This window comes from Sphaeramia orbicularis, chromosome 1, assembly GCF_902148855.1.
Source record: "Sphaeramia orbicularis chromosome 1, fSphaOr1.1, whole genome shotgun sequence".
In the NCBI taxonomy this organism is placed as follows: Eukaryota; Metazoa; Chordata; class Actinopteri; order Kurtiformes; family Apogonidae; genus Sphaeramia; species Sphaeramia orbicularis.
The window spans coordinates 19175699-19198989 of record NC_043957.1 but is presented as its reverse complement, the minus strand read 5'-3'; the positions used below and the strand labels follow the sequence as shown (position 1 = coordinate 19198989).

General features: G+C 36.9%; 1 protein-coding gene across 1 annotated transcript; it reads left to right on the top strand.

Moving 5' to 3' along the window:
* The first annotated feature begins 1409 nt into the window (after positions 1–1409).
* parn (poly(A)-specific ribonuclease (deadenylation nuclease)) lies at positions 1410–20570 on the top strand. Its single transcript, XM_030142212.1, has 26 exons — positions 1410–1506; positions 1759–1836; positions 1939–2018; positions 2125–2192; positions 2567–2648; positions 2771–2831; positions 5091–5259; positions 6119–6181; positions 6272–6310; positions 6396–6438; positions 6521–6601; positions 7742–7798; positions 7972–8049; positions 8151–8194; positions 8296–8338; positions 9775–9850; positions 9929–10039; positions 10147–10216; positions 10302–10357; positions 12436–12522; positions 12599–12673; positions 14543–14708; positions 14815–14942; positions 17248–17314; positions 17397–17554; positions 19609–20570. The coding sequence occupies exons 1-26, from the start codon at positions 1488–1490 to the stop codon at positions 19653–19655; spliced, it is 2046 nt and encodes a 681-aa protein (XP_029998072.1). The 5' UTR covers positions 1410–1487; the 3' UTR covers positions 19656–20570.
* The last annotated feature ends 2721 nt before the right edge of the window (positions 20571–23291 follow it).

Sequence of the window (23291 nt, the reverse complement as noted above, 5' to 3'; positions counted from 1 at the left end):
CACTTGGGTCAGTACTAAGGGTTCAACTCCAGTAAATCAGTAGTGAACTGTGAGCACTACTGCTGGGCCTTTACCTTGGAAATCACCGCCAAGAAAATACGTCTGCACTGACAGAAAACCTCAAAAACAATAGTATGTTGAATTGAAAGCACTCACCAGCTGTAATCCTCTAATTAACGATGATGAGGATGTCAACAACTCTTTGGCTTTTGTATGCTTTCAGCCTTTGCATTGGGTATTTTCCCGGTGTTGAAATCAGGTTCATATAAATGTAAGGATACGTGATTTCTGTCCACATATCAATGTTTGTAGACCACTTGTTGTTTGGTAGTTGTATAGATCCATGTCGAGTCCAGTGGTCTTGAATTTCATGCTATATTCCACATTTTTCCGGGTCTCACTGTAGTTACTGCTATACTCCGCCATGTTGAGCCAGTTTGTTTTTGCCACTCAGTCTGACTTAGAGGGGCGTGGCCCAGGGGGGAAGTGACGGATGTGCATTCCCTCTATAGAAACTCTTCTCTCATCCATCGGTGTAGACCACGCCCATTAAGTGCGTTAAATTCGCAAGCAAAACTTTTGAAGTTGCAAACAAAGAGGAGTGATTTTCAATCAAAACTTTTGAAGTCTCAAGCAAAAGTTTTTAACTCACAAGGAATGAGGACTGATTTATAACCAAAATGATCTTTTTTTTTTTTGTTGCCACTTACTGTCTCTTGCTCTCAAATTTCTTTTTTGGTTGCAAATCTATTCTTTTTAATTGCAAATTCATTCTTTTTGATTGATGAATAAAGAAACAAATTTCTCTCCATACCCCTGAACTAAAATGAGTTTGACTTTAGGGGCCACATACAGCCCAATATAAAGCATGATGATGACTTTGTAGGTATTTCGTTTTATGGATATTTAAAAAAAAAAAAAAAAGACAAAAGAAAGAAAAACCCTCGTCAATATGCCAAGTGTTCTAATTTTGGCCAATACTGAATACATTTTTTTTTTAGATCTTTTTTTTTTTTTTTTTGAGTTTTTTTTTTTTTTTTTTTTTTTTTTTTTTTTTGAGTTTTCAAGTGATTTTTTTTTTCATACTTTCTTTACAAAATACTGTATATACATATACCAGAACATGGCATGGAGAAAAAAACATAATGCTCGAGGTGAGGCAGGAAGAAATTAAATACAATTATATAAATAGGTAAGTAAATTAGATAAAATAAAAGTAAAGGAATAAACAAGAAGAGATAAAAAAAAAAAATACAACTTAAATTCTTCAAATAAGGCTTTAGTGTTCACAGCTTTAGGGTTAGTGCAAAAGTTATATTTTTTTATATCTATTAAAACACTCGGGACATAAGATGACACACGGTTGTTTAGAGGCACTTGTGCGTCTTGAACGTCGCAGACCCGGAAGTGTTTGTAGAACGGTTAAAAGCCAGTTGACGTATGCTAGCTAGCGTTAGCTGTCAGCCGGGTTCAGTCATTGTGAAAGGATGGAGGTGACACGCAAAAGTAAGTAGCCAGTCTGGTTTTGCACGCTGTATTATTTTATATTACCACGGGCTATAACCATATAAATGATCAAGGACATGATATATGTGTAGAAATGTCACGACTCGGTTATTCGTTAGTGTTTTTGCTGCTAGCTAGCAAGCTAACGCTAGGTAGCCGTTGGCACCGCTCCGGGTTAATGTGTTGGCTGGGGTGCACGCTTTCCCCGTCACACCAATACTCATGTTAATGCTTGTTTTCATCTTTTTCAAGACTATAAAGACTGTTTAAACACGGTGTACAGTGCGATAGAGGAGGCGGACTTCCTTGCCATCGATGGGGAGTTTTCAGGTAACAGTTTGTGCAGAAGCAGAGATTGGAAATAAGCCAGCGTTATGTTGCTATGTAAACTGTAACATATGTTTTGGCCTTTTTTGTTTGTTTGTTTATTAGGGATAAGCGACGGCCCTAATGTCAGTGCACTAACCAACGGACTGGACACACCGGAGGAGCGCTACACGAAGCTTAAAAAGGTGTGCACAGTTGATCCTATCCTGCAGTCCTTCCTCAGTTCACTGTAATGTAAAGACGTCCACTTCACTACATGTTTATTTGATGAGAGCCTCTTCTGTCCATTAGCATTCCATGGACTTCCTGCTGTTCCAGTTTGGATTATGTACGTTCAAGTACGACCAGACACAGTCAAAGTGAGTGAACCCCGCTTATCAGTTAGAGAAATGTAATCAGACAAATTACATGCATCATCTTCCAAAGGGCCCTCATGTGTCAGTGCTGTCATCTGCTTCTGATAAGTGTGTCTGCTTATTGAATAAAGCTAAATACTTTGACCTACAATTACACATTTTACAGACAGAAATGCAATCTGTAAAGAGTCCTCCAGGAAATTAAATCTACATTTATAGATTTCCACTAATGCCATAGTTTAAAGTTGTTTAGAAACTAAGTGAATTATGCACTTATTAAGGATGAGATTCTGATTTTTAGAGCAGGTTATTATAATGAAGTCAAGCAACTGTCATAATTCATATCAACCAATATTCTCCTTTTTCTCTCTTCACAGGTATATCACAAAGCCTTTTAATTTTTATGTATTCCCAAAACCTTTCAACAGAACATCTCCTGACATAAAATTCATCTGTCAAGTGAGTATTTTTTGGTCTGTGTCTGATAGAACTGCATCAGTTGTTAAGATTATTAAAATGAATTTCACAGTCAGTCGGCTATGAGAAACTGGTTGTAATTCAGATTGTCTGTGTCATTACAGAGTTCTAGTATTGACTTTCTGGCCAGTCAAGGGTTTGACTTCAACAAGGTCTTTTGCCATGGTGAGTATTCTACAGAAATGTACATTTATACAGCTAAATCTCTAACATTCAGACTTGATGTAACAAAGTACATTTTATTTGGACAGTACTGCATAGGGGCCTGTGTCCACATACCTACATATATTTTATTTTCACTTATTCCTAATGAGAGGAATGTGCATTCAGCAAGAAAAGCATCCATCCATCCATTTTCTTCCACTTATCCAGTCAAGAAAAGCATCTCATTGATACCAGTGTTCACTTGAAAGCACTCAATGAACCTGTTCATATGACCAAAAAATTCCAATATCTGGGAGTCTGACACAGTTACATGCACTTAAGAAATGCTATAATTGAAAAATCCTGGTTTTTATGCTCCAGTCCATGATCACATTTTTCAGAGTACAAATGTATAGTGATGGTAGACTCAAACTGCCTGTCGTCTTCTGCTCACATTTAACTGTGTAATTTTGTTATCTATGACTTTAATTGTTTACACATGCGCAGACGTAAAAGACCAAAATAAATCCAATGAACCTGTATACTTGCAGGAAAACATTTGAGTATTGGGTGGAAATCCAGGTGTGTTAATCCAGTTTCTCATGATCAGATAACTTCTGTTATCCGATAAAGCCTATCAGATTATACTGTTTACATGATTACTCGAATAATCTGACAACTCCAAAATTTGGATAATGATTGCAATATTAGTGTGCATGTAAAGAGGCTCAGTGTCACGCCTTTTAAGGCAACCAGTCAGATGAGATGGAACTTGACCCAGTTAATGCAGGTGAATGATAGAGAAGTTGTTTTGGCTGGAGAGAAAAGCCCATTTGTGGATCAGATCAACCTATTAGTTATAATAACTACAATGCGGTTAGTTATAAAAAATTTACATACCTGCATTTTTTTTTTTTGTTTCCCTAACTGTAAAACTGCTTTATCCAAGCACAGTCAATTATGTGGACACTGGCCCTATGAAATCATCACCTGTCATCTGTACATAGCAGCTGTCTCTGAACCACTTGTTCTGTACTCGAACTTCTGACAGTGATACTTTGTTGGCTTTGTTCCAGACTTGTGAATCACTGCAGTGTTCAGTGTTAATTCAACAGTCCTTTTGCCAGTCAATTTTTCCTTGGCCTTATGCAAAGAGTTTTTAGTGATTATCAAATAATAAAAACTAAAATGATTAAATTACACTTAAGACTGGATAAGCAATTTTTAACAGAAGTGACAAGAACATTTAATTGCTTAGCTTTCTAATCTTTTCCAAAGGAAAAGAAATGATGTAAATATTAAGTTAAATATACCTTTTTGCCATCAGTCACATGATCTCAGTGTTAATGTGTCACTATCTGTTTTGCTGTGATGAAGAATATTTCATTGGCTCAATGCACCCAAATATAATTTGCAGTTTCCAGGGTTCGTCTGGGTGCTTGAAATCCTTGGAAATGTTTGCATTTCAATGTGGGGTTTCAAGGTCTGACAAGTGCTTGAATTTCAGTTTAAGTGCTTGCAATTATTCCTGTTATTTTTTATTTTTTTTTAATATTAACTCTGCCAGGTTAGAAGGCAAGCCAAAGGTACCTACAGGGAGGTGATACATTTAGAAAAATAAAACTTTCTGTCAAAAAAAGAAAATTACCAGGTGCTCTCAGGTCAACTCGGGTCCATTTTTATCTTGATCCTTGGCTCTGTGCGAGTGTGCCTGATGAATGCCAAGTGGCTTCCTTTTTTTTGGATAAAACTTTCTGTTCTCCTTTAATTTCTAAACTTTTTGTGATTATGAAACATAATTACCTCCACCAAGGAATGGCTGAGGTTATGTTTTCATCTGGGTTTGTCTGTTTGTCTGTTAGCAAGATAACTCAAAAAGTTATAGATGGATTTGGATAAAATTTTCAGGAAATGTAGATACTGGCACAAGGAACAAATGATTAAATTTTGGTGGTGATTGGGGGGGTGTCTGTGCTCTCAGAGGGCTTTTCTAGTTGTATATGCTTATAGCATAACACAATGTACATCATTGTGATAAGTTTAAAAAAAAAAAATTAATCTTTAGCATGTGCATTTCCCCCTAGTGATAATGTGCTCTGCTGGAAAAATGTGAAAAGGACCCTTAAAAGTGCTTGAGTTTAAACCTGAAAAATGTGTACAAACCCTGAGTTTCATAGGTTTGTATTGAACTGAAGACCTGGGTTAAATGTCATTTCCTTCAACTGTCTGTTAAATGTCAATTTGGTGCAAAAGTCTGACAGTGTTCTCTGGTTTTCAAAGGAATCCCATACCTAAATAAAGAGGAAGAAGCCCAGCTGAGAGAGCAGACAGAGGAGAGGAGGAATCAGCATGCTAACGGAGTGGGGACACCTTCCTACATCTCACCATCTTCCTCCAAAAGCCCGGCACATGTACCTGATGAACATAAAGTCTTCATCAACAAAGTGGTGTAAGTGTTGGTTGTGGGTTACAGAAGGTGTGATAATAAGGCCACTCCTCTGCTAAATGCTGGTGGTTTGAAGAGCTGTGGGTGCAACGGTGTAACCGGTCAGGGGTGTTTTGTGGCCAGGGCTAAGTTGTTTAATGTGTTGAAGGTTTAATGGAATTCAGAATGATCAACAGTTGTTTATTCCAAGTTGTACTATCCAAATGATTGATCTCACTTTTTGTACCAGTTTTACAAAACAGTATATGGTGGATTGAATCACCTTGAACCGGCTACAGACTTCTAAAGATGATCAAATCTGAAAAATATGGGCCCTTATTGTCACTACCTCCCAAATTAGTTAAATATTTTTTCTTTATCACTGTCACGGTACAAAAAAATCATGATAACTGTTTATATAGTGTATACTAAATGTAAGGCTGGGCACTTGGTTCATTTGAGTTATTCATACACTTCTTTTAATGTATATGACAAATGCCCAAACTGTAAAACTGAGATCATGGCTTCTTCTGCAGACTTTCCAACTAAACAGAAATTCAGTATCCACCCTGTTAGCCTGTATTATATACTGTTTACATGTCCTTGTCAACCACAAGTGCTTAATTTTAATTAAAGGGTGGAGTAGCTACTCTTGCATCTTTTTTTTATCTTGATTTATTAACACAAAAAATTAGGTTTAATGTCTGGTCTAATTCTAAGGACATGAATTTTCAGTATTTGACAATTGATTACAGTGAGAAAAATTTCCAACTGTGCCCCGATGACCTTCTCTTGAGGGTAATTTGTTTGGATTGAATATTGTGTTTTGATCCCACCAGACTTTCAGGATTTGAAACCTTCTTTGAAACTATGTTCTCTGCAGGGAGAAGGTTGAGGCCCTGTTCACCAACTCCGACAAAACCTTGGACCTGGAGCCATGCACTGGGTAATGCAATACTTCTATAAAAATACCTTTTCCACACAGATTGATTTGTCAATATTGTATATAGCACATGTTTTTATGTTTCCACTACAGATTTCAGAGAAAACTGATATACCAGACCTTGAACTGGAAGTGAGTATCCCTTCAAGTGTTTGCATCTGCTGCTGCTGTTGTAGATGTTATTGAGTTCTGTGTGTTTAACATGTGCTTCTTATAGGTTCCCAAAGGGGCTTCATGTAGAAACCATGGAAACTGAAAAGGTAAGCAGGGAAAGAATGATTGTGTTCTGAATTAGTTTTGTGTCTTGCTGTGTGTATGTAGCTGAGAGCTGTTTTTTTGCAGAAAGAACGCTATATCCAGGTTAGTAAAGTGGATGAAGAGGAGAGGAAGAGGCGAGAGCAACAGAAACTGGAGAGGGAACAGGTGAGCCCAGGTTGAAGACCAACAAAATCTGTCTTTTTTTTTTTTTTTTTTTTTTTTTTTTTTGTCTTTTAAGTATTTTATTTTTGAGGATTTTTTGTTGATACCATGAGATACAAGTACAGACATGGTCCAAATATAGACTAAAACAAGACAACAAAGTCTGCCAGTCCATAAAAGATTTCAGTAAGTCAGTCCATCAGATAGAGAAAGTGCTCATTAGGTGTCAGGAGCTGTCCATGAGGTGTGGACCGACTAATATTTTAATTAACAGTAAACCCAGAGAACTTCCCAAATTGTTTTAGCAAATTGAGAAGGGGCGGGGGGCAGTGATATCTGTGCATCTGAAGGCCAAATCGCTTCGTCTGCACATAAGCTGACAGTACATCTTATCCCACTGATTTGTGAGTTGGCTCTAATAGCTGTTGCCAACGGTTCTAGGGCAAAAAGCATGGGGGAGAGGCAGCATCCCTGTCTGGTACCACGCCCCAACATGAAGTGAGACCAATCATAATTAGATGAAATTTCATTGTTGATTGCGTTTTTGTCATTGGAGCAAAGAAAGCGTATTGTGTGTGTAAAAAGTGCAGCTCTGGAAAAATGAAATGACCAACGAACAGATTTCAATTGTCATCTAGAGGAAAATGCATGACCACAAATGGTGCTGGTCAGAATATTGATTTTCTAGGCTAATTTTTCTTTTGTTAACCCACTCTTTGGGCTTGAATAGATTCAATATTTTCATAGTAGTTATGCTACTAGTGATTCATGGCACAGTACTCTTCATAAAATATTGTTTTTACATTGTTAATGAGTCTGGACCCACTTGTACAGTGTTTACTTTAAACGACAACGGTATTGGGGGATTATTTTACACTTTGTAAATTGACATTTTTATATTCTGTTTATATGAACCTTCTGAAAATGCTGCATTTTGGTTTTTTGTTTTCGTGTATCTTTTTGTAAATAAATGCTTTATTAATGATGTCATAGAAACTGACAGTTCTCCCAAATTTCCAATAAATGTAAATTTTTTTTAACAGCGAATTTTATAAATGTTTTTTTTTCCCCAGAACTATACATATGTGTCTAATATTTTCCCTCCTTTTCTTCTGATCTCATCTTATTTTACCCCCTCAACAGGAAGAGTTAAATGATGCTGTAGGGTTCTCAAGAGTGATCCATGCCATCTCTAAATCTGTGAGTCTTTTTTTTTTTTTGGTTAAAATCAGTCAGTTACAAAAATTAGAATGATGGTTTTTACTGTATAAATTCTTTATACCTTGTATATCAAGTTGTATTTTTCTCTTATAGCTATTGATTTGTGTCCTGATTGTTCTGAATTATTAAATATCACCTGTGTCGTGACTCAGGGTAAGCTTGTGGTCGGCCACAACATGCTGTTAGATGTGATGCACACCATCCATCAGTTCTACTGCCCCCTGCCAGAGGTACATATACTGTATACAAATTTAAGTCTGTGTTGAAAGAAAGAACATCTGAAAGCAAAGTCAGATCTGTGCATTATTAATACTGGTGCTCTTTTCTCTAGGATCTTCAAGACTTTAAAGAGGTCACAATGTGCGTCTTTCCAAGGTAAGATTTGTCTTTTTTTTCTTTTTTTTTACTTCACAGATTATGCTTTTCTCTGCTTGATATTTGTGCTTGCTCTTTACATTATTCATATTTCATTGCAGACTTCTCGACACAAAGTTAATGGCTTCAACTCAGCCTTTTAAGGTAAATGCAGTAGAAGTCTATGGCTCAGAGTATGTAAGTAAAATTATCTAAAATGAGATCCACAGCACCATTAAAACATCTTTTTTTAGTTATTCAGAATATTATATTTATTTTAAAAGAAAATTCATTCATTTTCTGAACTGCTTAATCCTTGAGGGTCACAGTAATTTAAAAGAATATAATATTCTATAATTATGTCATACTTAAAGCCATTCTGCATTATGATACCTCTTTACTTTTGAATTTATATTTTTATGATGTTATAGCTGTACTTTTTTGAATTCATGACTTGAAGTCATGAAGTAGTTCTACATTGTGGTATATCTATGTATGTTTAAAGTTGTTCTACTACTGGTCTTTTCAGGATTTCTTTATGCGATTGTGCTCGAAGTTTACATCTGACTAAGGTTGTGAAACACTAACCATAAAAATGATGAACATTCCAAACCTACCGTTACACTCTGGATTATACAGCCCCTTCCCCAGTATCTGGCAAAGGATGTGTTATGGCATCCCATCTGTTTTGTCCACTTTGGATTTATTTTAAAATAAGTGTGTCTGGCTCAGTAAAATGTGTAATTATGTCTAGAAAATCATGTTGGACCATGTTCAGTGATAAATGACTCGGTTGCTGGAGCAAAACAGTAATATCAAGCATCTCCAAAATGGATCCCTTTTAGCCTGGTAATGTTGGTAATAAGAAATAAGACCATGCATAGGAAGAAAAAGTAGCTGTTACATTTATTAAGAAACAAAACTATATTCTTTTCATATTTCTTTAAGACATGTGTTTAGGTGATCAGTTGGGATGTTTCATTCACTTCTGCATGTAATGTATAATTTTTAAACCTTAGTTTGCCTTCAAATTGAACATCTTGCCCTCGTCATAGACTCTAAAGTTTGATATATTTTGTGTATAAATATCGTGTGTTTAACATATTTCAAGCAATAGAATCTACAAGGTGGGCAAGAATGTTCTTTTAGATTTTAAAAGTCAAACCTAATGATCTTGCTGTATTTTCCAACACGATATTCAAATGAGTTCAGGTCAAAGGTCATGTCTGGTCAGTCTATGGAGCTGGATATGCATTAAAGGCAATATTTAAGTATAATATGCGTGAATGATATATAGGTTGATAAAATTGCATAAGGGCTTTGTGATTTTTCGGAAATATTGCTGGTGCAAGGTGATGGCAAATGGGGGTGAGTTCAGCTGCTACTGTAGCAGCATCTGGAGGTTTAGATAGTCATAGAATATCAATATGTGGCATCAGAAATAGTTGAAATTTTGATTCCAAGAAGGGTCCATCTTATGAGTTAGTCTATGAAAGTAGGTCAGGTAGGTACAGAAAGGAGACAAAGCCTTTAGCTTCTCTAAATAAGCCATGACCTGAAAAACTCTTGATGAGTTGTTGTTTTACCTTTTTGTGTTCCAGGAGCTCATCACCAACACTTCTCTGGCAGAGCTGGAGAAACAGCTGAAGGAAACCCCATTCAAATCTCCACGAGTCGGTGAGTACACCGTCATTTCCCGGAGTGTTTCCCACCTCATTTGTCCTACTGACAGTCTACCCCCACCTCTGCTTTCAGAAACGGCCGAAGGCTTCCCCAGCTACGACACAGCCCAGGAACAGCTCCACGAGGCCGGCTACGACGCTTACATCACTGGCCTGTGTTTCATCTCCATGGCCAACTACCTGGGTAATTCACATAGTCCCACTGCTCCTGCAAGAAGACCCATATGTCACACTGCTGTTATGTCTCACAGATGTAAATGGTCTCACATGTTCTATTAAAATCTTCTTCAGGCTCTTTCTTGACTCCACCGAAAGCATACATCTCTGCTCGCTCCAAACTTATAGAGCCTTTCTTCAACAAGTAAGAGATACCCCTCAGTTTCTGCTGCTCTCATTCATCAACTGCTTTAAATGCTTATGACTTTCCTCTTCTCTGTTTTTTCAAGGCTCTTCCTGATGCGGATAATAGATATTCCCTACCTCAACATCACAGGACCAGACTGTAAGTGAAACGGTGTTGTACAGCATGAACATACTTATTAGTCTTTATTCTTAACATGTCATTATTGTTGTGTAGATAACAGACTTAAACTGCACCACACTCATTTTAATCAGGTTATAAAAAGCATTTTGGTGGCAGACGTAGCTGCTGTGTTTACTGTGGAATCTGATTTCTGGTATTACTGCTGAGAGAGGTTAAAAAAAGTGCAATTCGTCAGATTTCCGTGCTTGTTTTTACCCACTTAAGTGTGTTATCATATTGCCAATGCTTTGTTTTGTTTTGGTTTTTTTTCTACTTTTCTCTGTAGAAAAGAACCCAAACTCGAAATAAATCTGCAACAAGATCCTGATTTTATTCACTAAATGTTTAAATCATATCAGTTACTTCTTTGTATTATGTGAAAAAATCTTAGACTACTTTAGATTTTTTTTGCAGTTCATCTGTAATCTCAGAGTCTGAGACCATATTTTCTGTCTGTGCAATGGGGGGGTCAGGCTTTTCTTTAATATTTTCTAATGTGTGATGAAGGGGAATTAACACTGAAGAGAAAATGAAGTAGGTAGTTTCAGACCACAGGTTGTACATATGAATTAAATGCACAAGGGATTAAACTCGGATCATTTGTAGATGATAAATGCTCTGTGGGAGGATTTGGGGCCAGTTTCACTAACACTTTATGCCAATGGTAACCCTTTCTTTGGAGTCAGGATTTACTGCCCTTAGGCAGACGGTGGATAGCAGGCCACCTTTAGAAAGCGTTAAATGCACTTTTGTGGTCGGCCTTTTATGTGTAGGAGTTTTCCAATGTAATTTATTGTAACGTAGTAAATCTACAAAAATTGGGAATTAATTTTATGGGTTGTTTTTTGTGATCGATCATTTGGCAAAAGCTTAGTTATTAACAGAAAACCTAGAAGCTGGTAATGCATTCTTTTCTATAGTCCCACTGGTGGATTCTCATACTGGTGGAATGCAGCGCGTTTGACTTAAACTCAGGGAAAATCCAAGCTTCTCAGATAAAGTTGACATGATGATTGTAATCTTTTTCTACAGCTAAATTATGAAAAGAACTCGTGTCTTTATCTTGGAATATTGGAAACATCATTATAGTGGGATTTACAGTGAGGAAGGAAAATGGCCTCCGTGCTCTGGAACACTGCAATGAATCTGTTTGTCAGGACTGACCCCAACACTTAATTTAAAAACTACTATGGATGAATCTATCGTTTGCTAAGGTGTCACTTTTGCCTTTTTGTCAGTCAGAACAGGTTGCTTAATTCTACTAAAAAGGAATACCGTTGTGGTGGTCTGTATCATCTGCTGTTGTAGCGTCCATGGTCGTCTTATTATTATTATTATTATTATTATTATTATTATCATTATTATTATTATTATTATTATTGATAATGATGATGATGATGATAAAAAGATAATATTTTTTGTTATTAAACTTTTTATTAGAAGAAAAGCAGGCCATACATATTACTCTTCAGTACATGTCAGTAAGTCCTAGCAAAGTAGATAATGAAAGGAAAGTAGATGAGTAGTTAAAATAAAATTAACAAATTAACGTAAAAAGAAAAGAAAAGAAAATACACATCATTACAAAAGGGCCCACGTTCTCTCCCATCACAGTATTCCTATCCAGTTTCTAAACTGGTAGGCAACTTAAGAATCCAAAAAATACGAGGTGATAATGCTAAGTGGAAAAATAGAATTTAAAAAATAGGTACATATACAGCAGTAAATAAAAATAGACAATAACGGCTGTAAAATTAAGTTTGTCTGCCCCATATGCACGTTTTTTTTCCATTCATAGCTTCTCCTGCAGACATTGTCTTGGTGTGATAATATTTGCAATGGCAGGAATAACACAAATAATAACAACTGTAAATTAAATAAGGATGTCCATGATCATATTTTAAAGTTAGAATTTATTGACCATGACATACTCGGGGACAGTCACAAAACGGAGTCAGTTTACCAATATATTTGTGTGTGTGGATGTTTAGTTTGAATATGCGTCCGTGTGTGAAATATGCAATGCATTAATGTAAAACTGTCCCTGTCCTCTACAGTGCAGCCTAAAAGGGATCACGTCCTCTATGTCACCTTTCCAAAAGAGTGGAAGACCAGTGACCTCTACCAGCTCTTTAGCGCCTTTGGTAACACTTGACTTTGCATATGAATTCTGTTTCCAAACAAATATAAGCTATTACTGATCATTCACTTTCTGCTCAGGTAACATCCAGGTTTCTTGGATAGACGACACATCAGCGTTTGTGTCCCTGAGTCAGACCGACCAGGTGCAGATCGGTGAGTCTCACACAAACCAAACCACACATTTAGCTTAAGCCAATCTCAGACCAATTTACTGGCGAGTCAGAAATCTCACATAAAACATCTACATACCAAAGTTCCAAGAAGCATAGCAGTTTTAAAGCAAAACAGATTTGAAATCACAAATAACTCCACATGCTTTACAGTTCACTGGTTTCACCATATTTCAGCTACTGTGCAGAGGTCTGAGGAAATGACAACAAAAGTACGTTACATTCATTATTTATACTCCAAAAAAAGCAATAAGAATCCTTCAGAGTTGGGTACAGACCACACTAACTCATTATTCATCCAGTCAAACATACTAAAACTTGATGATCAGACCAGTTTCCAAACAGTGTACATTATGTTCATGTCAAATAATGAACTACCAAAGAATATATAGAAAACATTTAATAATTGGGAAGAAAATCACAATTTAAGGCATTTATTTAATTTTAAAAATAAGGGTGTGCACAACAAGAAAGAGCTCTAGCATTTCTGTTTGTGCAGTGAAATCATGAAACTATAGATGTGGAGTTAAAATGATACCCAAATACATTTCAGTGTAATTTATTTAAACAGATGTAAAGACATGATTTTGTTGGATATGGTGACCTAATTACCTCCGCCAAGGAGGTTATGTTTTTGCCAGGGTTTGTTTGTCTGTTTGTTTGTCTGTCAGTTAGTGTGCAACATAACTCAAAAAGTTATGGACAGATTTTGATGAAATTTTCAGGGTTTGTTGGAAATGGGATAAGGAAGAAATGATTAAATTTTGGTGGTGATCGGGGTGGGGGGGCCCACGGGGGGGGCGCAGACCAGAAAATTTCATCAAAATCTGTCCATAACTTTTTGAGTTATGTTGCACACTAACGGACAGACAAACAAACAAACAGACAGACAAACAAACCCTGGCAAAAACATAACCTCCTTGACGGGGGGGGCCACTGATCAGCCTTGGCGGAGGTCTGCGCTCTCCGAGTGCTTCTAGTTGTTTGAATGTCATTGGGTTTTCTCCTCTTTAATTTTTTGTGTGGGGGGAGTAATGAGAAGAATAATATTGTTGTGCTTTTATTATAATCATTTTACTCTTTTTTTCGTCCTCTGGTTTGGATGGTCATTGTTTTGGTGATTAACTGAGTACTTGTAGTTTAGGGTAAGTTCAGGAGACTGAGATGATGTAGGGAAAAAGGATTGGATTAAATAAGTGTTTACTTTTTTCCCCCCACTCCTCCTCTGATGTGTATTAAGCATTTCTGTTGTACAATAGGAATTTTTTTTTTTTTTTTGTCTGTTGATAATTTGCTTCAGGCAGTACTTTACTTGACTTTATTATCTGAAAGTTGCTGCCCTATAATTTAGATTGGCTTTGTGTAAAACTTATTACATTCATATATTTGAAAGTACTCGGATATTATAACTGCACAAGGCCATTTGACCTCGAAAAAATAGGTCAAGGTCACCTATTTTCAATAGGCTTCTGCTCCATGCCAAGATGCATCCACAGTATAAATTTGGCGCAGATATGTCAATGCATTCTTTGTTGAATGGACAGACAAACAGTTGACAAAACAATGACAATACCCCTTCAGCTTGAAGATGGCCCAGATGTAAAAACAGGACATTACATAAAACTGTTGACAAACCATTTAAAAATGAAATGCAGGTAAAGATACGACAATGTAATAATAACAAAACAGTCTAAATAACACAAGCTAAAAAATATATTCTGTACAAAGCATAAGTAGTGACTATAAATAGTATTCTGGCCAGTAGAAGTTGTGTTGTGATTTTTATGTTGCTCAAAAAAAAAAGAAAAAAAAAAAAAGAATGAATAAATAAATGCTCTTGCTCATTATGTAGCTATGAACACCAGCCGGTACGCAGAGAGCTACAGGATCCAGACGTATGCAGAGTACGTGCAGGGCAAGCAGCAGGATAAGGAGAAACTGGGCCAACCTGCCAAGTCCTGGGGCGAGGGCAGCTGGGTGAAACCTCACTACGCCGCCGCCGGCTTTGGATATTCCAGGTGCATTTTGAAGCTCCATGTATATACCCGTTTTCTTTGAGGCTCAGCTGTGCGGTTACCTCCAATTTCAGTCAATAAACATGTTTTTCTTTCTTCATGGTTTCAGGGGAATAAGGAAACGCAGCATCAGTCCCGTTCAGGCGGAGCAGGGCGGCACAGAGCCTCTAATCACAGACGGCTGGAGTCACTACTCATACCCGGATAGCACCGGCAGCAAGAAGATGAAAACCGATGGTGTGTGAACATGTGCATGCATACATACTCCACTGCAGCAAAGACGCTAAATGCAACCGAGCACAGGTTGGCCCTCAGGGGAGAACTAAGCATAGACACAGGAGCCCGGAGGCAGACAGCAGGTGGCATCTCTAATTACTATCACAAGCGGACGGATAACCACGTAAAGCACATAGGGTCAGGATGGTTACTTCCAAAGTCTGAATCATGTAACTGGATTAATTGAATCATCATAGTAACTTAATACATTTGAGTACTTTCTACATATGTAACTGAACAGCAGAGAAAATGAAGCAGATGTCAATGAGCCTGCTTACATTTAAAAATCCAATGATTGGGAGTAATTAGATACTTGTAATAATTGGATCTGACATGTGTACATGCACTTCAGAAATCCCATAATCAAAAAACCCTGGTTTATATGTTTCAGTTCATTATGGTATTTCTCTTAGAGTATATACAGACATAACGATGGTAGAATCCAGCTCTCTATTGCTGTCGTCCACTCACATTTGACCACATCACTTCCAGTGTCTGTGATTTTTATTCTAACACATGAACAGATGTCAAAGAACGAAATAAATCAGATTAACCTGTATACATGCACAAAGACCGCAGAGTATTGGGGGAAAATCTAGGTGTGTTAATCCAATTTCTCATAATCCGATTACTGCTGTTATCTGATAAAGCATAAGACATGCTGTTTATACGATCACTAGAATATTCTGATAATTCCAGAAATTGGATCATGATCTGTGTTTTGGTGCGCATGTAAACAGGCTCAGTGTTAGAGTTAAGCAGTACAGTGTTGGGGTTGAAAATGACTGCCTGACTTAGACTACCTAGAATAGAACAGACTTTATTTGCCATTTGCACAGATACATCGCAGTATAGGTACATTGGAATTCTTGTGCGTTTCCCTGAGTCACGGAATCCAAAGAAGAGAAAAAAAAAGACATGAACAGAAACAAAACATAAACACAGCTAGAACATATATAAAAACAGTTATTGCACAGACAAACACAAATATACACTTGTAAAATAGAGTATTGTATCAGGAAAAAAAAAAGTACTGGAAGGTAAAAACAAGTTATTGTGCATTTGAATTAAAGTACTGGGAGGTAGAACAGGTTACTGCACATTCAGTTAAAATAAAATACTGGAAAGTAGAGCAGACAGCAGGTCTTGATACACAATTCTAATTTTTTTTTTTTTTTTGTTTGTTTTGGGTGCTCGTTCATATTTCACATTAAATGCGACTTCTATCAGTTTTGAGTATGAACACAATGCGACCCTGAAGTGACCCGCATGCGCAAAAGAGGTCCTGACACAATACATGACCATGAATACATACGGAAGTAACACTCCTGGTACGCAGATTTGTGATGTTTGTTGCATTTCAGTGACATAAAGGTCAGATAAATGCGACCTGGCCGGTCAGACTGAAGTCGCATTGCAAAATATCAGATTTAGGACCACATAAGAAAGTGGCCAGGGTCGAATTTGAAAAAATCTTATTTGTGCTGTTCAGAGTGTCAGATACAGGTCACATATAGGCAAAAAAAAATCGGATTTGGGCCACATTTGCCTGCAGTCTGAACATAGCCTAAATTGAACAAATCACTTGAAAAAATAGAGATAGAGTTGGGATAAGGGAGGTTATCAGGACAATTTACCATTTGGACGTTACAAATGACAAACAAAGCTGGAATCAGTTACAAACCTTTTTATACATTGACTCACATATACCCAGACAAGATGAACTATGTTTCTATCAGCGCTTTGGACTTCATGTTTATATAGTCACAGAAAAAATTTAGACCACCCCTTGTTTCCTTCAATCTCTTGGTCATTTTAATGCCTGGTACAACTAAAGGTACATTTGTTTGGACAAACAAATACAAAAATAGCTCATAAGATTTTAATTTCAGAGCTGATATGTAGTCATTTTCCATGTTTTCTTGATAATAACCAAAATTACCTCAGTTCTTACATCAATATCTATGGCATTGTACTGCCAAAAACAGTGCTTTTAGGCATTCCATGTTTTCTTTCCTATTTGTTTTAGTCGCATGATACACACAGGAGTTAGTACTTGATTGCATAACCATTGTTTTTGATGGTCTAATTTTTTCTGCGACTATCATGGTCATCTCCTGCACTGTGTCAAATCAACAGCCACAATTTAAGAAAAAGGACTTCTTAGATTTTGTTTCTGTTCTGCAGTACACTACCTTTTTGGTAACAAATAGAAAAGTAGTCAAATGTATATAAGGTATGGTAATCCGATTTTCGTCTCTTTTAGATATTAGTGGGCAGGCGAATACAGACGCGATTGAGAGCAAGACCTCAGAAGGCTGGCTGAAGACGGCGTAAGTAACCCGTTGTAATCATTTAGCGTCAATGTCCTGTGTTCTGTGACTGAAGGGTGGGGGTGGTTTCTGTGCCCTGCAGAGATCAGACCGTAAATTCAGCAGGGTTAAGTCCAGCCCCTGATGAGGAAAGTCCTGAGGGCACAGATCCATGTAATGACGCAGAGGGGACGGTCACCTGGCAACAACCTCCAACAGCGCAGGGCAGGAAAGGTCAGAAGAACAAGAAGAAGGCTGAAGGTGAGTCTCACTGAGAGCTTATTGACCCTTTTGTAATGGGTTACGGCTGAAGTGTCCTTTCAACCACAAGGAAAGATCGTCCTCGTAGCAGCATCGTTTATTTTCACTCTCTTAATCGAGCAAATGGGTCCGAAATCTACAACTCTGAGGTCAATTTTAAATGCTTCTGTATAAATAGTTTTATTGGCTTGAAGTGCTTTTGGACAAACAGTAGATACAGAAATCTCATGTCCACTTGGACCGTTTAATTTAGAATTTAATGGAAGACTGATGGAATTTCCTGTCAGTGATACTAAAAATTTTACATTTGACATACTCGTACATACTCTACATGAACAGAAAAATGTGTGAATTTTCTTGAAGTGGCAAGAACATTTCAGAACTCCAGTGTAGAACTCATAGGAAGTCCTCATAGGGTCCTCCCACTGCAGAATATGTCATGCACGCCAGGCAGTAGTTGTCGGACACCACACGAAAAAAAAAAAGTTTTGGCCACTTCGTGTCAAACAAGTTGCGAGAACTCCCAAAACAGGGCTGAGAGAAAAGAAGGATGTTTTTTTTTTTTTCTCGCAGCCCTGGCAGAGAGAACAAATTTCTCTGCTCTTGCAGAGTATGTGCAGGCCTTCAAAGACCATAAAGAATGCAATTTCAGCCCCATTTCATGTCTTGTCTGACTGGAGCTGGACTTGGGTGAATCTGCTGATGTGAATCGGGGACAACAAAAGCATTTTCAACCTGTTTTTTTTTTGTTTGTTTTTTTTTTCCCCCTTGTTTTCTTGAGGCTTCAACATGATCTTAAAAGGGGAAATGTTTTACCCTTTTTAACATGTTAATGTCAGTTCAAAGGTTAAATCCGGGTATAAGTGTGGTTCTTATTCATCCTGGTTTACCCTCAAAACTCCTCAATAAACTCCAGCTCATTCAGAACTCCGCCGCTCGTCTCCTCACCCACACCCGATCGCGTGAACACATCACCCCCGTCCTCCAACGCCTCCACTGGCTCCCTGTCAAACATAGAATTACACTCAAGATCCTCCTCCTCACCCACAAAGCCCTCCATCACCAGGCCCCTCCCCCTACCTCATCGATATACTTCAGCCCCATTCCCCCTCCCGCACCCTCCGATCCTCCTCTGCTCACCTCCTCGCCCCACCATTAAAAGCCAAGCACCGAACCTGGGGGGGACAGAGCCTCCTCCATTGCAGCTCCAACCCTGTGGAACTCCCTCCCACTTTCTATCCGACACTGCTCTGACCCCAACACCTTTAAATCCCTTTTAAAAACTCATTTATTTAACCCTTTCATTTCTTTCACAGTTCTTCTACAGCTGTTCTCTGGTATATTCATGGGTTTTGTTGTTTTAGTTTCATATCAGCCAACACAGTGGACACTTATGCACCATCCCATACACTGACATTCATACTAGTAACTTTCTGCTCTTGATAAACCTGATCTGCAGTAACATGATTGAGTGTAAATCAGTTGCTAGTTGTTATTAGACTTTAATTAACAGTTTTCTTAAACAAAACGTTTTTTTTTAATATTATCTCCATGAAGTAAGAACTAGTATTAGAGTATGATAAAAGATGAGAAAACATCAGATAAGCTACATTAAAAATGCTTTTGTTTCCTAGTTTTCACACAGTATATCACTTTGATATTGCGTTTTAAATACATGTTTCTTTGGTTTAAAAATTAAACACACGGTGTCCAATTGAGTGGACATTTTTGTAACTCTGTGAAAAATAGGTTAATTAAGAAAAAAAAAAATCATAAACATTGTTTTTTTCATGCCTAAAGAGGAATAAAAACAGGAAAAAAATCTTGACTAAGGTTTTCATAATTGGTGCATCAAAGGGTTAAGATTGCTTTTAATGTTTAATCCTAATGTTTAACTGTTTTATATTCGTATACCTGCTGTTAATCTGTTTTTAATATGTCTGGTTTCTGTTTTTATCTGCTGCATGTAAAGTGTCTTTGAGTTCTATGAAAAGCGCTATACAAATAAAACTTATTATTATTATTATCTTTCTCCCCCCCCACATGTCTGGTAGGATCTGAATCCACCACATCTCTGTTCGAGGTCCCTGAGGTCTGGTAGCAGGAGTTGAAGCCCCCTCCTCACAATCTCTTCAAAAGCACTTGGGCCACGCTCGCTCTCAGATCCTACAGCACTGGGAGCAGCATGCGCCCCCCAAAAAAGTTCACAGATTCACTTAAAACGGCTGCGGATGACGTCTCCAGAGCTATCAGCCGAGCTGCTTCACTGGACTATTGAAAGAGAACACAAGCCATAAGAACAGCTGCCATATTCTGATCTGCACCACAGGAGCAGGAAACTCCTCAGATCCACACACAACTCACCACTGTAATGCTGAAACCTAATCTCTTCCGACTGGAATCTGCCAGCACAGCCATGCTGTTACTTTGGAATCTTTTCTCAGTTTTAACCACACCTCTATCAGTCTTATGTTTAGTGAGCGTGAGTTGTGAGTCTGTGCATGTGAGCAAGATGTACATTTGTCTTCTGTATCCCTGTGAATCCGTTTTCTTCAGTTGTGACAGATCAGAAACCACTCAACAGGTCCTGTAGTTTACAAAGTCAGGGTCATTTAGTATTTTAAAGCAAATAGCAAACGTTTTTCCCCTTTTTTAAAAAAAAAAAAAAATAATAATAATAATAATACTCGGTCCTGTCATCTATTCCAGTTTTATCAGATGAATGGAAAAGTTAATCTATGATGATGTGATATTTATTATTAATGTCATTTTGACCCGTCGTGAGAGGTGCTTATGTTTGCTTTTTGTTTTTTTTGTACAGAATAGTTTTTCTTCACTCTTTTTTTTTTTTTTTGTGTTTAATGTTTTGTAACTGTGTCAACAATCTGCAACATTGTCAAAGTATGTTCTAATGTAAACGTTAAAGACGACGTATACATTTTTGTATCAGATAAAGTTTAAAAATTCTTAAATATTTCCTTGGAAGAGGAAAAAAATTAAAGAATGTTTCTTAGTATCTCTGTTTCAGTCTCTTATGTTTAGAAAGGAGTGAAAAAAACGCTGAAGTATTTAGAAGTATGGTATATTTAACTTTAGATTTTCTCTTTTAATAGTCCATTTGGGTCTAAAACGTACTGTAGGTAGTTGATCATACTGGGATGGTCTCCTTTGGAACTTTTTAATTTATAGATAAGTACACGGGTCTATAAATATAATACCTCCAGAATATAAGTAGTGAGACGTTACCAAATTTGAGTCACTAATGCAAAAAAAAGTTAAAAAATGCTGGTTGGCTGTAATTTCACAGTCGAGGGTAAAAATGCATAATAGAAAAATGACAGAATGGCTTTAATTCTAAAAGAATGTTTGTGTCAGAGCTCCCAGATCTACTTAAAAACATCTGCACATTACAATACATTCACTTCACAGGTTCTTTATACTGGAACATTTATAAATATATAAATGAACTTAAACCAATATGTGTGTAATAACACTTCATCATATACATCAAAAACACCTGCAATTTGGCAGTTTGTGTCTAACCAACCATTTCTAAAAAAAAAAAAAAATACACGACCTGGTGTCAAAATATGATATTATGTAAACTCAAGGTAGTGGCATGAAGAAAGAGAAGTGTTAGACCAGGGGTGTCAAACTCATTTTAGTTCAGGGGTTGTATTCAGCTAAATTTGATCTGAGATGGGCCAGACCATAAAAAATATATAATATAAATAATGACAACTCCAAATTTTTATCTTTGTTTTAGTGTAAAAAAAAAACAAACATTAAATTATGAAAATACTTACTTTTATAAACTATCCAAAAAAAAAAAAAAGCTGAAAAAACTGAAATTTAACAAAAAAAACGTAAGAAAATTTAGTGCAATTTTAACAATATTTTTCCTCAACTTAGCATTTCTACATGTGCGTTATGGATCAGATCTACAAAAACACTAAACACTGAGGAACAGCAGAAAAATAGTTCAAATTGTGCTGAATTTTCTTTAGACATTTCAGGTTGTTCATATTTGTTCAGGTTATTCACATTTTTGTGTTACAGGATAGTTTGTAAATGTAAATATTTTCTCAATTTAATGTTAGTTTTTGTACTAAAACAAAGAAAAAAAATTAAGTTGTTAATTCTAGATTTTTTTTTGGCTTAATTCAAGATATTTTTTTTTACTTAATTGAAGATGCTTTTTTTTGGCTTAATTCAAGATTGTTTTTACTTAATTGAAGAATTCTTTTTTTTGGCTTAATTCAAGATTTTTTCTTAATTCAAGCTAAATTTTTTTTGCTTAATTCAATTCAAGACTGTGGAATTTTTGCACTTGGCAAAAACATCCCAGGGGCCAAACTGAACCCTTTGGCAGGCCACATGTTTGACACCCCTGGGTTAGACAATCGAAATGAACTCAGTTTGAGCTACATCGACCTGATAAGAGGCAGAATAACAGTCAGAGAACCAATTTTTCCCCACAAAACTCCACCTAGTGAAAGAAAATGACACCATGGATGGTAGCGAGGAAATGGACATTTGTAGGATGATAAATATGAACCAAATTTTATCTCAATTGGCCCATTAATGGTTGATTTATGTCCAAAAAAACTGATTTTCAACTAAAGCGCCCCCATTTGGATGACTTATAATACTCATAGAAGCTGACATCCATAGGGTTCTTCCACTGGGGGTCCACTGTGTTGGTTATCAAGAAGAAATCCAACCAAATCTGTCCTAGTTATCACGTTCACACCAAGGATATCCAGTGGCGGTGGCAGTCGAGGTAAAACCATTGTATCTCTGAAACTCGATTTTGGGGATATAATTACTATTTTCTAAAATAACAAATGTTAAATTCTCGTGTACAAGTTTTAATTCAGTGCAGTAAGTAAAGTTTATTTTTGTAAACTTTACAGTATATATGTAAAAAAAAAAAATAGGACCAATGGCCCTGTAGCTTACCGGCCAAATTAAAGGCTTTGAGAAATGTATCCAGATGCCATTTATTATCGTCCAGTTCTGTGTATTTATTATATTACAGAAATAGCCCATGTTTTGGTCATATTCCAATCAGATCTGTAAAAAATTCAAATTCCATCTTGATATCATTGATATTTACTGATTTATTGGATCAATCCACTTCTTATCTGTTATAATGGGGAAATTTTTCAAAGTCGCACCAAACCCAGAATCAGATCTGGATCAAAATAATTTCAATACCTTGTGTTGACATCATCATACAGAAGCTGTATACCAAGATTGAAGTCAATCAGAACTGTAGTTTCAGAGAAGAAGACGGTTGAAATATTTTCCCCATAAGAGCCCATGTGAAATTTTCCGTAAGTTCCCGGATCCAGAAGAAGATCCTGATCAGCATGTGGACATTATGTTTGGGTCATCTCCCCATCAGGGCTGGACTGTAGAAATTTACACTGGATATCATTTAGATTTACTGAGTTATTGCACCCATCCACTTCCTATCACTTATAATGGGGACATTTTTCAAAGTCACACCAAATCCAGAATCAGATCCGGATCCAAATAATTTCACTAACTTTTGTTGACATCATCATAAAGAAGCTGTATACCAAGTTTGAAATCAATCTGAATTGTAGTTTCGGAGAAGAAGACGATTGAAATTTTTGTAACGGACGACAGACGCCGCATGATGACAATAGCTTACGACCTGTCACCTGGTAAGCTAAAAACATCCTATACAGGGTGAGTCAGAAAAAAC